At 40.9% G+C, this 13485-nt stretch overlaps 1 protein-coding gene across 1 annotated transcript; it reads left to right on the top strand.

The window, feature by feature from the left end:
• The first annotated feature begins 650 nt into the window (after positions 1-650).
• LOC311048326 (monoacylglycerol lipase abhd6-A-like) lies at positions 651-9277 on the top strand. Its single transcript, XM_084061551.1, has 9 exons — positions 651-758; positions 2162-2292; positions 3142-3301; positions 4477-4590; positions 4786-4918; positions 6716-6873; positions 7004-7058; positions 7286-7386; positions 9043-9277. The coding sequence occupies exons 2-9, from the start codon at positions 2174-2176 to the stop codon at positions 9217-9219; spliced, it is 1017 nt and encodes a 338-aa protein (XP_083917677.1). The 5' UTR covers positions 651-758; positions 2162-2173; the 3' UTR covers positions 9220-9277.
• The last annotated feature ends 4208 nt before the right edge of the window (positions 9278-13485 follow it).

Below are 13485 nucleotides of genomic sequence, written 5' to 3'. Positions count from 1 at the left end.
TTCAGATGCCGTACAGAACAATTATTGCCCCTCCCCTTTGAAACAGATGAAAAGGTTTTCGTCATTAACGTCGTAAACAGCTGTTTACAACCAAATTAGTGAGCCATCGAATTCTGTGACTCTAGAGGTCGCTGTGGCTCAGCGTTTCCCCTGTTTTTTCCCTTTGCCATTCAGAAAATAGCATCCAACTGGCTAGCCATGGTTCGCATCGCATGACGCTCGTCTGTCATGGTATGACAGTCATGTTTCAGGGCTACCAACTGTCAGTCTGGGATCAGTGGGGTTGGTGTTTGAAGACTAGAGTGCGTGCGTGCGTGCGTGTGTGTGTGTGAATTCATGTATGTATGTATGTTTTTATTTATTCAAATGTATTGTTCATGCTACAATCAGGACAGGTTCTTGGTTGTATGTATACACTTTATTTCAGACACAAGAGGTCCATATAAAAACAGCTACAAAACAGACAATAACAACACATAAAAAGCCTGAGTACCAGACTGATTTCACATAAAGCCCAGATCAATTAAGAACATATAAACAGGTTGCCCTGCCATCCACCTGCGTACAACGAACTGACCTGTGCCGGCCCGTTACACAATTCTATAGATGTCCAGTTTTAGTGTAACACATCGACTCGCTGTGCGACTGCGGTTACAGTGGGATGTACTGTATTGTATGTAAGCGACATTTTTACACGGAACACTGGAGTTGGACTGACGTAACCTGCCGTTAGAAACCGAAGGAAAGACAAGAGACAGGTAAGTGTTTCTGTGTCCTGAGACTCCCAGCAGCGTCAAACAGCCGCTGTCATCATTGGTATGTGCGTGCGTGCGAGTGAGGGGAAACAAAACAAACAGGACAACATCAAAGGAGATGAATGCTAGCCTGTGAACCTGACGAATCTGTTAGCTTAATATGTTCGCTGCATAACTGCAGTTATTATGACAGAACACACACACTCAACACTCATTCAACACAGCCCACCTGCAGGGCAAATAGATGTAGGTTGGAACTTGGCCAAGGGAAGGTGGAACGTGTAGCCTTCTAATGACCCTACTCAAGTAGTAGATGTAGGCCTACTGTTACTTCACAATATATGACTCGAGTTGAAGTAATCGTGTTGAAAACGAATCAAGTCAAAGTACAAAAATAGCTATTTTGACTATTCTGACTGAGTAGGCCTACAGTTCCTACTTAGGTTCATGGTCATGTGGCAGAGTGGCGCAATTTCAAAACCTCATGCCAGCCAAGCCTCCATCCTGATTGGGCCATAACAGCATAACTGTGTACAGGGGTTACTCTGTAATTCTTGCCTTTCTAAAAGTTGTTGAGTGAATTAAAATCTAAACAGTAAAAAGTGTAAGTAGAATTACTGATTTTAGAATGTGTGTACTCAAAAAAAGTAGAAGAACGAGAAAAAGCCAATTACATCAACAACAGTACTACTGTAATGAGTTACTTTCTATCTTTGATGATGGGTTTGGTGAGGTGAATTGACCATGTTTGAACACATGCCTTTGAACCAGTTATTATCCATGGCATTAAATTATTAGCAGGTCTCTGTAGCTTTATGCAGCGATCAGTAGCCTATATGACATTGATGAAGTGAGTGATCATGCTAACATGCCAAACAACAAGTACATGGTAAAGTTCTCAATGTTAATTTAATTCTGAGGGCTTTATTGCTGAAATATATGTTTAAAATGACCCTTGAATAATGCCATGCACAAGGATATCTCCTCTTGAACTACAACTGTACAGATCATGTATACATGTGTATTCTGCAGGCAAAGAGTAAGTCCCACAGTGGAAGAAAAGTAGGAAATGAAAGAAATGGCAATAAATATGTAAATAAAAACTTGCAATTTTTTGGGGCATTTAGCAGACATTCTTATCCAGAGCTACTTAAAAGGTGCATTATTATTAGGCTACATAGGGATATTGGTGATAAGCTTTATCAGACACTTTTTCCTGTTAAAGTACCAGTGAGTTTTCGTAAAGTGACTTTGTAAAGTCGAGAATTTTGGAACTTTGGTTTGTTTTGTCTGCATTTGTTCTCTTTCTTTGTTCATTATTTGCTTATATTATGCATTTACTACTACTACTACTACTACTAATTATTATTATTATTAAAACAATTCACTGTGTGTTTTTCTCAAAGGAGACTGGAGCGATGGACATGGATGTGGCTAAAATGTTAATGCTAGCAGGGAGTACCCTTGCACTCCCCATCCTGGGTTTCATCGCTTCCTTTATGCTCTACCCTGCTGTCCTCATCAAGGTTTATAACTGGTAATACACACTCATAAAATAATTACTGTATCCCTCTCAGCTGTCCTACATTCCGTCGCTCCTACACAGACCATCTCCCTCACAGCTCAGCCAGTTGGCTCTCAGTGTTGATGTTAATAACCACTCTGATGAACAGAATGTGATGGAGTCATATGGTATCAGTTCCTAAGATGTTAAATCATAATGACCCCTGCTCAAATTGTCCCTTGACCAGGATTCATGTCCTGTGTGTCACACTCACACTCATACAGGAGTAATGTGGAGGTGGACTTTGATTAGACAGTAAAAGAGGCCTCTTGGAAGATGGATGGCCCAAGTTCACACACCGCGCACACACACACACACACACACACACACACACACACACACACACACACACACAGAGGGTTGTGTGTTGCTGAGTCATGATGTAGTTGACTTTGACCTGCCTATGAGGTGTCACAGTGCCCCCTGGTGGTTGAATTACATTAGAAACACATCCTTACAATAATCCTTTACATTACATTATTACATTACATCCTCCTATAATTAACCAAAGCTCTGTGAGGGTGGTGAGCCCAAATCTGTTCTGCCGGGTTCTCCTCAGTGGCTGGAGCAATTGATCTGCATTTGCACACAGCCATTGACCATTACCATGTTCACGGAACAGCGAAGCCCGTTTTTCGCTTTCCCCAATTGTCAGCTGTTTATTAACGTTTTTGTGTTCGCTGGCTCCCGGGTTGCCACATCATGTGATCCTTGAAAGATCTGGGAAGAAGGAAGTGACAAATCCAGAACCAACTTTTAGATACGTTTACATTACATGAATCAGTACAAGTGAATGCTCCTCTCCTCTTCTCTCCGTTGTAGGTATTGGAGGCGTAGGCTGGGTCTGAAAGTAGACTATGCTTATTGTGGGAAGTACAGGTTCTGTTATTCCCACCGTGGAAGGCCAGGGGGAACCACACCGTCACTCCTGCTTCTGCATGGCTTCTCAGCAAACAAAGACATGTGGCTCCATATGGTCAAGGTATCACTGACTCGACCACGCACCCATAACAATTTTACAGTTTGACCGTTTAGCAGTTGCTCTTATCCAGACCGACTTAGAGGTGCAACATTAGAGTAAATAACATGAATCCTGTGCTAAGAGAACATTGTGGTGCTTCAAAGAAACTAGGATATCAGGTAAACATCAAACCTAGAATCTGTCTAAACGACGTGCTATCTAAATAACATTCTAAACATTTGTGGTCAAGCAGCAATAGGGTCACCCCCCCCCCTTTTTTTTATACATAAGAAAGAAATTCAAACAATTTGTGATGAATATGAATGAATGAATTCCACAATGTAACTTTTAAGCGGAAGTGAGAATAGCCGATTTACAAGCTCACAACGCATTGTGGAGATCGGGGTTAGGATCCCGGGGAGACATCACATTTCTCTTTTTGGTCACAAGCTAAAAAGTTTGGGAACCACTGGTGTAAACGATCACACTTGTTTCCCTTTTGGGGTTGATAGCAAGTGGATCTCATGTGTGAACAATGCCAGTCATTATTATGACACCCACACCCTAGAAGATGTCTATGTAGATTGCAATTACTGTATAGAGGCATTATGCATGATGATTACTATTAAAAAAAAACATGTATAAACCACAAAAGACAACTAGAAAAAGTGCTCCTTGGAGCACAGGTCTCTGCCAGGTCAGGTAGGTTATTGTGGCCACCTGGTGGCACACAATGAGCACTTTAAACGTATATACATCAGCTATTTGAAAATAGCTGATCTACAGGCTCAGGTGCAACGCATTGTGAGCTTGTAGATCTGCTATTTTCAATAAAATGTTGAAAGAAAGTCGCTTATAATAAGCAGACATGGCAACACTGACTGTCATAATGGTAGCAGTAAAGTGACACGTGATGGAATAACAATGCAGGCATTCTGACATGGTTGGGTGACATGATATTGACAGTACAAAATATGTCGGCATTCAAAATCGGCACCTGTTCTCACAGGATGCCAAAAATAAATACACCAGTAAATTGCAGGCATTTAAAGCAAGTGGGTGTTGCAACTCATAATGTAATAACGGCTAATAATGTAATAACGGTTCATAATGTAATCATTTAAATGTAATAAAAGTTCATAATGTAGGAGGGAGCAGTTGGAGTACTAATAATATTTATGTGTTTTTGTGTACAGTACCTACCAAGGAGCCAGCATGTTGTGTGTGTGGACATGCCTGGACATGAAGGGACCAGCAGGACAAATGCTGAAGATTACTGCATAGAGGGACAAGTCAAACGTATACATCAGGTGTGTGTGTGTGTGTGTGTGTGTGTGTGTGTGTGTGTGTGTGCATGCGTGCACTTGTGTGTGGACAATTTTTCTCTCCTCTTTCCTTCCTTTGACTTTATTTTCATTATTATTAATATTTTTATTATTATGGTCCTTGTCGTTGTTTTAGTACACATCATAGAATAAAGTTAAGACACGTGTTTGTCTCTGTAGTTTGTACAGAGCGTCCGTCTAAACAGACGTCCATTCCACCTGGTCGGTACGTCCATGGGGGGGAACGTGTCGGGGGTCTACGCTGCCCGCTTCTCCGCTCAACTGTCAGGAGTCACCCTCATCTGTCCTGCAGGTACAGTAATACCCCAGACAGATCACCTGTATTGACTCACCTGTATCAACCAATCAATTTATCTGTTAGTTGAGATAAAAAACGAAATAACAGAAAGGCAGAGATCTAGACAATAAAACGCATTCAGTTCTTCCAGTCACACCATGGCAGCTTATCGATTGTCTTTTAGAATGCGGCCTGCAATCTGGGTGTGAAGTGACAAGTGTTGTACAATCATGCTTCTTCCAACTGAGAGACATTGCCAATATTAAGCCATTCTTATCATTTGCAGACCTTGAAAAGATCATTCATGCTTTCGTCACGCTTAGATTACTGCAGCTTCTTCTACTCTGGGCTCAGTAAAATGGCTATTTCTCGTCTTCAACTGGGACAAAATTCTGCAGCTATATTATTAACCAATTCTAAGAAACACGACCATTACACCCATCCCATCTTCGCTTGTCGCTTCACTGGCTGCTGGTGAGTTTCAGGATTGATTTTAAGATTTTACTGATGACTTTCAATGCCTTGCACGACCAGGCTTCCAGTTACATTGTTAGATATATGATAGGGCTCTCCTGGTTGTCCTAAAACCTGGGCCGGCCCTAGGTGCCAGGAAGGTGTTAGAGCAGACAACTAACTTCATTGGACATTATTAATAAAGCTGATCTACCATCACCAGAGATGGCTGAACAGGAGCAGACGTCACAGGAAGAAAGAAAGGGTGGGAATGTTCACAGGTCTCGCAATTAGCCGGAACAATTTCTGTGACTATGACAGGCTTCTGCAGGTTACTTCACCCAGGACTAGGAGTAGAAGTTTTATAGGGGTTTCTATACGCTTACTAGTTTAGTTATATAAGCAAGTCAGGGCATTCCAGAGAGTTAGGTTCTGTAAATGCATTGTGAAAACAATACAGAAATGTGTTGATATTGAAAAGAAATGCATTTTTGAATACTAGTATTTTTAAATGCAAGTACTCCAGTGTTTAACTCATGAACAAATACTATTTCTCCAGTCCATACTATGGACTACTAACATTAAAGGTACTGGATGTGTGTCAGAAGATGCTGCATGCTCACATCTGCATAGATTGTTGTCACTTTTATCAAGGCTAAACATACTTGTATATGCTTGGTTATCACCGTCTGGCATTAGCGGACTTGGCAGACAAAAACATATCTGTCAGCTTTGCACAAAATTACATGAAATGTCGTCTTCTTTGATAACTGGATGGGCATACATAACATAATTACATATATAAAGAAGTGGGGGGGTGGGGTGGGCTGATCATGTGCTCCCCCTTAGTGGTTGTGGCCCTAAGCAACCACATAGACTGCTTATGCCAGCGTTGTCATCTTTTAAATCACTTCTGAATACCTACTTTTATATCATGGCCTTTATTTCTATTGCCTCTTTCATCCACATTTATTTCCTTTTATATATGTTTATGTTTGTCTTAATTAGTTTCAATGGTTTTCAATTGAGGCTATTTGTTTTTATTGATGTTCATTGTAGTGTAGTATTTTATTTTTACTTGACAGCTTGTTGTTGTTATGGCTGTATTTTACCTTGCGTAAAGCACTTTTTGATCCTGTTTATTAGTTATTATTATTTAAATATAAAACAGATTCAATCAATCAATCAAACTTTATTATTACCTCCTACATAGATTATGGTCAATTGTTTTGAAATGCAGTGCTGTGCTGTGCTGATATTGATGGTTTTGGTTTTAATTGTTTTGCTGTGAACTGAGATGGTTAGGAGGAGCCATTTATTGCTTTTAATGAATAGCTGCTTTCTTGTATTTTGCCCCAGGGTTGGTGTACCCCACAGAGAGTGCGTTTGTGAAGAGACTGAAGGAGTTAGAGCAAAGTCAAAATGTAGAAGATATTCCACTGATCCCATCCACAACGCAAGAGATGGAAGACATGCTGAAACTCTGCTGTTATGTACGCTTCAAAATTCCTCAACAGGTACAGTACTACTACAGTACTACCACTAGTACTATAACTATCACCACTTCACTGGTACTCCTAGTACTTTTACAGAGTAGTTTGTTTAAAGAGAAGCGTGATTACATTATGCTGTTGTTTTCCTCCACAGATTCTACAGGGACTCATTGATGTACGGGTCCCAAACAATGACTTCTACAGAGAAGGTGAGGGCTACTTCTTACTACTACTACTACTACTACTGTTATTACTTCTAATACTGCTGGTACTACTGACGTGTGTGTGTGTGTGTGTGTGTGTGTGTGTGTGTGTGTGTGTGTGTGTGTGTGTGTGTGTGTGTGTGTGTGTGTGTGTGTGTGTGTGTGTGTGTGTGTGTGTGTGTGTGTGTGTGTGTGTGTGTGTGTGTGTGTGTGTGTGTGTGCGCGCGCACCAGTGTTTCTGGAGATTGTAGGAGAAAAGTCTCGTCATTCTCTCCAGGAGAACCTGCACCTGATCACAGCACCCCTCCAGGTTATCTGGGGGAAACACGATCAGGTAACAAAGCATTTGTTAAATCCCCAGCCAAAGCGCAAGACATCCATATAGTGTAGGCTCTGTGCATCACTTTAGTCCTGGGTTTCCAAAAGGTGGCATATCTGTTTCCTCTTCCGGTTCTGTTTACCATAGCTTTGTTTGATTGGCACGGCAGCAGATTTGTACGATCACAAATAAGGGTGTCATATGTTTTTTACGGTTTAAATCTGCTGCCGAGCGAACTAAACGAAGCTATGGGAAGCTGAACTGGAACACGAAATGGGTGTACTTTATGCCACGTTCACTACAGAAACACAGCACTACAGTTACTCACCAAGCCTATTGTTCTTTGTGAGAATGAGGTTCATACTAGGGTTTAATCCCAGGAAGCGTGATTTATGGGAATGCCTATCCAAGGCATTTTCTGTTTCCCAGGAAGTAGATAACGGGAAACCAGGAGGGGGAAAAAATGCCACACACACCCAAAGTGTGCTATTTTGGGTAAACGGCTGAACTGGCATGAAGCACAGTCAACGACTTTGCAACAACTTTTGGTATTTTCTGCACTTCTCATGAAGTGTAATTTCTCTCCCGATCAAACTGATGTCCTTGTGCGGGAGGTGCAGAGTTGTCATCAGCGAATGTACAGCATCTAAAACAGACCACAAATGCAGACGATATAAAATTAATCTCAGGAGGCAATAATTCTATAAAAAGTGTTTCTCAGGGTGTCCACAAAATGACTTCTGCACGGACCTAGATGGACGTCATTCTACTAGGGTCTACTATAGGGCCTATGTCTGAATGGGTGGTATGCTCTGAGTATGCTTCCTGTGCACACTGTCCCCTGAACTCTCCATCTATGTTCTGCTCCCTGTTTTAAAAACGAAACGTACTAAAAAGTGTTTAATAAACAGTTCAATGGTGTCCAGCAATGAGACAAATAGAACCTGGCAGCATGTGTAATAATCTATGTAGTTGACCAATCAGTTAGACTTTTATGAAGGACAAAATGATATGCCTCCAATTTCCTCTGTGCATCATGATGCACGTTAGACTTGCATTACTTGCTTTAACCGATTTTGCTTGTTATACAATGAAGAATTGTCAAACATCACTTCCATGAGGTTGTTCTTCTCAGCAAAGATCACAGGCAATGAACATGGCATCATATTTCTTGCTGGAGTCGTAGGCTACCAGCAATAGGGAAGTTCAAGCTTTTCAATGGGAACAGAGTATTTTTTTTGCAGAAATCCGCAAATGGCAACAAACCGCTCCGTTCCCATTGAAAAGCATTGGCAGAATCCGCCGCATAGGTAGAATCAAAGTTCGGTGTCACTGCACCCTTTGGCAATTATGCTATGAGGCTAATGATTCATTCTAATGCTGAAAACACAAATTGAGTTTTGCTTTAATAATGATTAATACCACCAAATAATACACTAAGTCAGTCAGGTTGGAAACCATAGATTTATGCATATTTGTCCTTGTTGCGTTTAGTGTTGCTTGAATATTATGACCAGTAGGTTTTGACTGTAGCTGAAAACAAGTAAATTTCCGAGGATAGTGTACTCTTTCCATAGGAAAGAAAATGTCACATTTTTACATGGAATGTGTTCAAATTGTCTGACAGCAGAAAATACATTTCTAACCGTTTTATCTGCCCCACCCCTACAGGTAGTTGATGTTTCTGGAGCATCGGTGTTGCAGGAGGTCCACCCTGAATGTCAGGTGACACTTTTGGACAACTGCGGTCACTCTGTCGTCTTGGAGAGACCCCGGAAGGCTGCTCAGCTCATCATGGACTTTCTGTCTGCCCGTGAAGTCAATGGCAACGCCAAGAAATTGTCCTGAGAAACCCTTTTTAATGTCAAGAAGAACAAAATAAGATGAAGGTTGAATAAAATATATAATAGAGAAAATGGATGACGATGATTAAGGTAATATTTTTCTATTGCCATCTGGAGATAGTTATTTACTGTGTCTGTCAATGTCCGTCTCTGCCCCTCTACCTACATGACTACCTACCTCAGTCCATCTATATTTCTATCTGTCTTTATTTCAGTTTTTCTGTCTCCTAAATTTTATGTGATGAAATTAACCTGAAATGCAAACATTATAGATACAGTATACTGTACGTATTATGCTGTAGGTGAAATATAAGGACATTGATAAGTGTAATGTGACAGACTTGCTTTACTGATGTCAGTCAGTTATCACTAAAGCTCAGTTGGAATAAAACAAGAACGTAATCATCTCAAGCAGTGAACAAGGAGCTTTTAGTCGTATGAGGGTTATTCTGAGAAAGGACGGCTCCTTTACCACATGTTCCATAATAGCGGGATGTGTTAACAGATCAATTTGCGTTTAATTGATTTCCATTAATTTCCCCTCTCTTGACTTTGTATCATTTCGTCACCCGCAGCTGAAGTGCAAGCGTCAGATTTACTTAAAGTATGACGCTTTGTTCTATAAATAAAATGGCTTCAGGAGAACAATATTATAAGTTTAATGTTAAGTTTCACATTTTCTTAATGACTTATTGATGCAGTGGCTGTCTCGCATTCGATCGCATGTTCGAAGGTGTATTAAATTAATGAGATATTCTTTCATTAAGTTTTTTCAATTCAATATCACAATGTCACAAACAATTTAGGCATTTAGCAGACGCTGCGTCTGCTAAATTGTCGTTAGTTAGTGCCACGGCTACTCTCTGCCCCCTATAGACGGATTTCCGCGCGACGTCATCACAGAGCAGAATGCGCAATCTGCGCATGCCTGGGGGTCAGTGGGGGAAAGGCGCGTTCGAAAATACAGCCCTGAGCGGCAGTGAGCGCACTGGCCAATACAAACTAATAGGCGAGTGTGCTCCGGTGCGTAATTTCCAAACGCACCCATAGGCTTCCCCCCGCAGCTGCGCGGTCATATTCCTCTCATGTTTACTAACAGGAAACCTCCCTATACTGACAGCTTGCCGGAAGATCACCTCATGGTAGAGGGATGCTGCAGTACTGACTGGGAGTAAGTGAGTTTGTGCACATCTACCTGTACACACTATGAAGGACTATAATGATTTAACAGCCAATGTTATTTTTAAAGAATAGTTAAATAAAACCAATGTTTCAAGTACCGGTAGTTTCTTCACCTTTTACTTAAAAACTGAACATGTCAGTGTATTCCCCATGTATGAAAACATACAGTAAGGATTACCCATTAATGAAATGGTTCAACCAGTTAAGGGCTGTGCAGGGAATTCCACTTAGTTTCCCAGTCTGTTCACTAACATCTTGAGTGCCAAGAAACATTTTTAAAACTATTTGACCAGAAAAAAAAGATCCTGCACACTGTCTTCAAAATCAGGTTATCAAGATAACCCAATGAAGGTTTAATAGACCGTTGTTGTTTTTTTCCCATTAAATATTTTTCTTGCATTTGAAGACAGTGTGCAGGAGTTTGTTCTTTCAATCCGTTGGGGCCCTCGTCTGGTCTTCTCCTACGCACCTGTCGCCTTTGACTTTGACTTGACCAGAAATGGGAGGTTTGCATAACTGGTTGAACCAATTCAACCTACATACTGTACTTCATCCACCGGTGTCCCCCAGGGGCCAATACTAGGCCCCCTCCTTTTTCCCTCTCCAACAAATCTACAAGCTCACAACGTGTTGCATTGCGACAATGTTTTTTGTTAATGTGTTAAGGGCTGTGTAGAGAATTCCACCTAGTTTTTTCCAATATGTTCACTAACATCTTGTCGTCAACTGTACGTCCGTCCGTCCGTGTGTCCGTGTGTCCATCTGTCTGCGAGCGGCTAATATCCGGCACCGTTGGCCTGGTCGCTGTGAAACTGTGCACACACACTCCCTGGGTGCCAATTCAGAACCTCTGCACCAAATCTTTCACATGGGCCTGTTATAGCGCCACCAGGAGGCCAATTTGTGCAAAACCCATTTTTGGATATTACTCTTACAGATTTTATCCAAACATCACGCAAATCGGTAAACAGTATCTCTATAGTCATGTGATCAAGGCGGATCTGTCCGATATGTCATATTCTATCCTGATTGGCTAAGGTTGGCTTCCAAAGTTTGCAGGATTGGTCCGTTTTGAACAAAATGTCTCAAATCATGAACGCAGCGTGCGCTTTCTGTGAAAATTTGCACGCACATTCCCAATAGGCCGGGGAAGAAATGCCACCCTTTTCACCTTACCCTGTTATAGCGCCACCAGCAGGTCTAATTTAGCAAAACACATTTTTGCAACAAAATGCCTCAAATCATGAATGCACGCACATTCCCACTAGGCCGAGGAAGAAATGCCACCCTTTTCACATTGGCCTATTATAGTGCCACCAGGAGGCCACAATAACCTACCTGACCTGGCGGAGGAGACCTGTGCTCTGAGGAGCACTTTTTCTAGTTTATTTGATGTTTTTGCATAGTATTGTATGTTTGTCTGTAACTAAATGTTTCGATGAATTGAATACACATGGACCCCAAGCCATAGTGCTCTCTTGGGTTTAATCCTTTTTTAGCATTTCTGTGCTTTTTTTGCAAACTGCAAAATAAAGTATTCAATCAATCAATCAGTCAAACAAACAGATAAGTTACATATGTTTATTAAGAACAGTATTTTAAGTTTCATTTCATGTTAGGATCAGGTTTGGCAGCATGCTTGTGTGAAGTACTTGATGGAACCTCCTCTCTTCATTGTTTCACTTTATCTGTACAGTAATCTGCTGCAAGGACATCTGGTAAGCACAACATATTTGTTTTTACAAATTAGACATTTAGCTAACTTTAGCTGACTGTTCTCTGTCTTGTGTCCAGTCTCAAGATCACATTCTTATAATCTGGTCTTGTCTCGGACCAAAAGAATCTGTGAAATCCCAAGTCAACTTGGTTCAAGAACATCGATAGTTCGTCCATAGTTGCCAGCTTTAAGAGATTTACTGCAAGGTGCAATTTTTGTTTTGGTTCATTAACACATTTATTCTTTAATTACTTAATTGCTTGAGTAATTTATACATACACATGTTTAGCCAATACGCTTTACATTTAAATATATATATATATATATATTTTTTTTTTTCAGAGCACTACTCTGGTCTAATGTATTTATTTCTGAATACAGTCTGCATACAATAGTGTATAATGTAGTAGGCCTAAGTTCCTCATCATCAGTAGCAAGGTAACACTCTTCTGTCTTATTATACCTCATTTGCATTTGTATCAGAAGTTTGCAACATTATGCCACATGTAATGGAGAGAGAGAGCCATGAAATGTTACAGACAGAAAGAGACTTCCTGTTCAGATATTCTAGCATTAGGGTTTCCTTTTCAACCATCATATTCCATCCTGATTCGCTAAGATTGGCTTCCAAAGTTGGCAGGATTGGCCTGTTTTGAAATCAAAATTGTCCGATTGCCATGAAAGGCCTAAGAAGAAATAGCACCCTTTTCACATTGGCCTATTATAGCGCCACCAGGAGGCCATAATAACCTACCTGACCTGGCGGAGATTGTGCTCCAAGGAGCACTTTTTCTAGTTCTCTGCTGTTTCATTCAGCACCTGGTGCGGGGACATCGATCACAGCAATCTCAGACATGCCAATTAAAACCAGTCCAGTACAATTAACAAGCTAAATCTGTCTTATGTTTGTCAGTAGAGTTGCAGCTTAATTCCATACATTGCATTCAACACATACACAGCCATAGAAGAACAGAAACCAATGCTCCCCAAAACAAAAGGTTTGGGGATCTGTTGGGAATTTACTACATGAAACCGGCACCTGCAGTCTCAATGTTTGTAAACAAGAAACCTGTTTGACAGGTACATTGGTATCCCTGATCCCTTGAGTATCTTGAAGATCAGCAGGCCCATTGCAAGTTGTTGTACTCTGTCCTCTACCCTGAGCCATCCTACCTTAGCATAATGAGCAAGGGTTAGGTGAATTCTATTGTGAGGCCAAACCAGTTTGTTTTGAGATGCCCGAAGCTTTGTTTTTAATACCTTTGTGGTGCTAAAATACCATGACCATGAGGTTCATGCATAGTCTAAATGACATTGGATAAGTGCTCCAGCTACAGTGTCCTCAGACAGTGGCTTCATACTGACCAAGGA

The sequence above is a fragment of the Gymnoscopelus microlampas genome (assembly GCF_963454915.1).
Source record: "Gymnoscopelus microlampas genome assembly, chromosome: 7".
Taxonomy (NCBI): Eukaryota; Metazoa; Chordata; class Actinopteri; order Myctophiformes; family Myctophidae; genus Gymnoscopelus; species Gymnoscopelus microlampas.
This window is presented reverse-complemented; position numbering and strand designations above follow the sequence as displayed.

What these genes read in the sequence shown, in the direction of transcription:
- LOC311048326 (XM_084061551.1), top strand. Translation starts at nt 2,174, where the DNA reads ATGGACATGGATGTGGCTAAAATGTTAATGCTAGCAGGGAGTACCCTT. An exon ending in CAATGACTTCTACAGAGAAG is followed by an intron (nt 7,059 to 7,285) that starts GTGAGGGCTACT and finishes CGCGCGCACCAG; the next exon opens with TGTTTCTGGAGATTGTAGGA. An exon ending in TCTGGGGGAAACACGATCAG is followed by an intron (nt 7,387 to 9,042) that starts GTAACAAAGCAT and finishes CCACCCCTACAG; the next exon opens with GTAGTTGATGTTTCTGGAGC.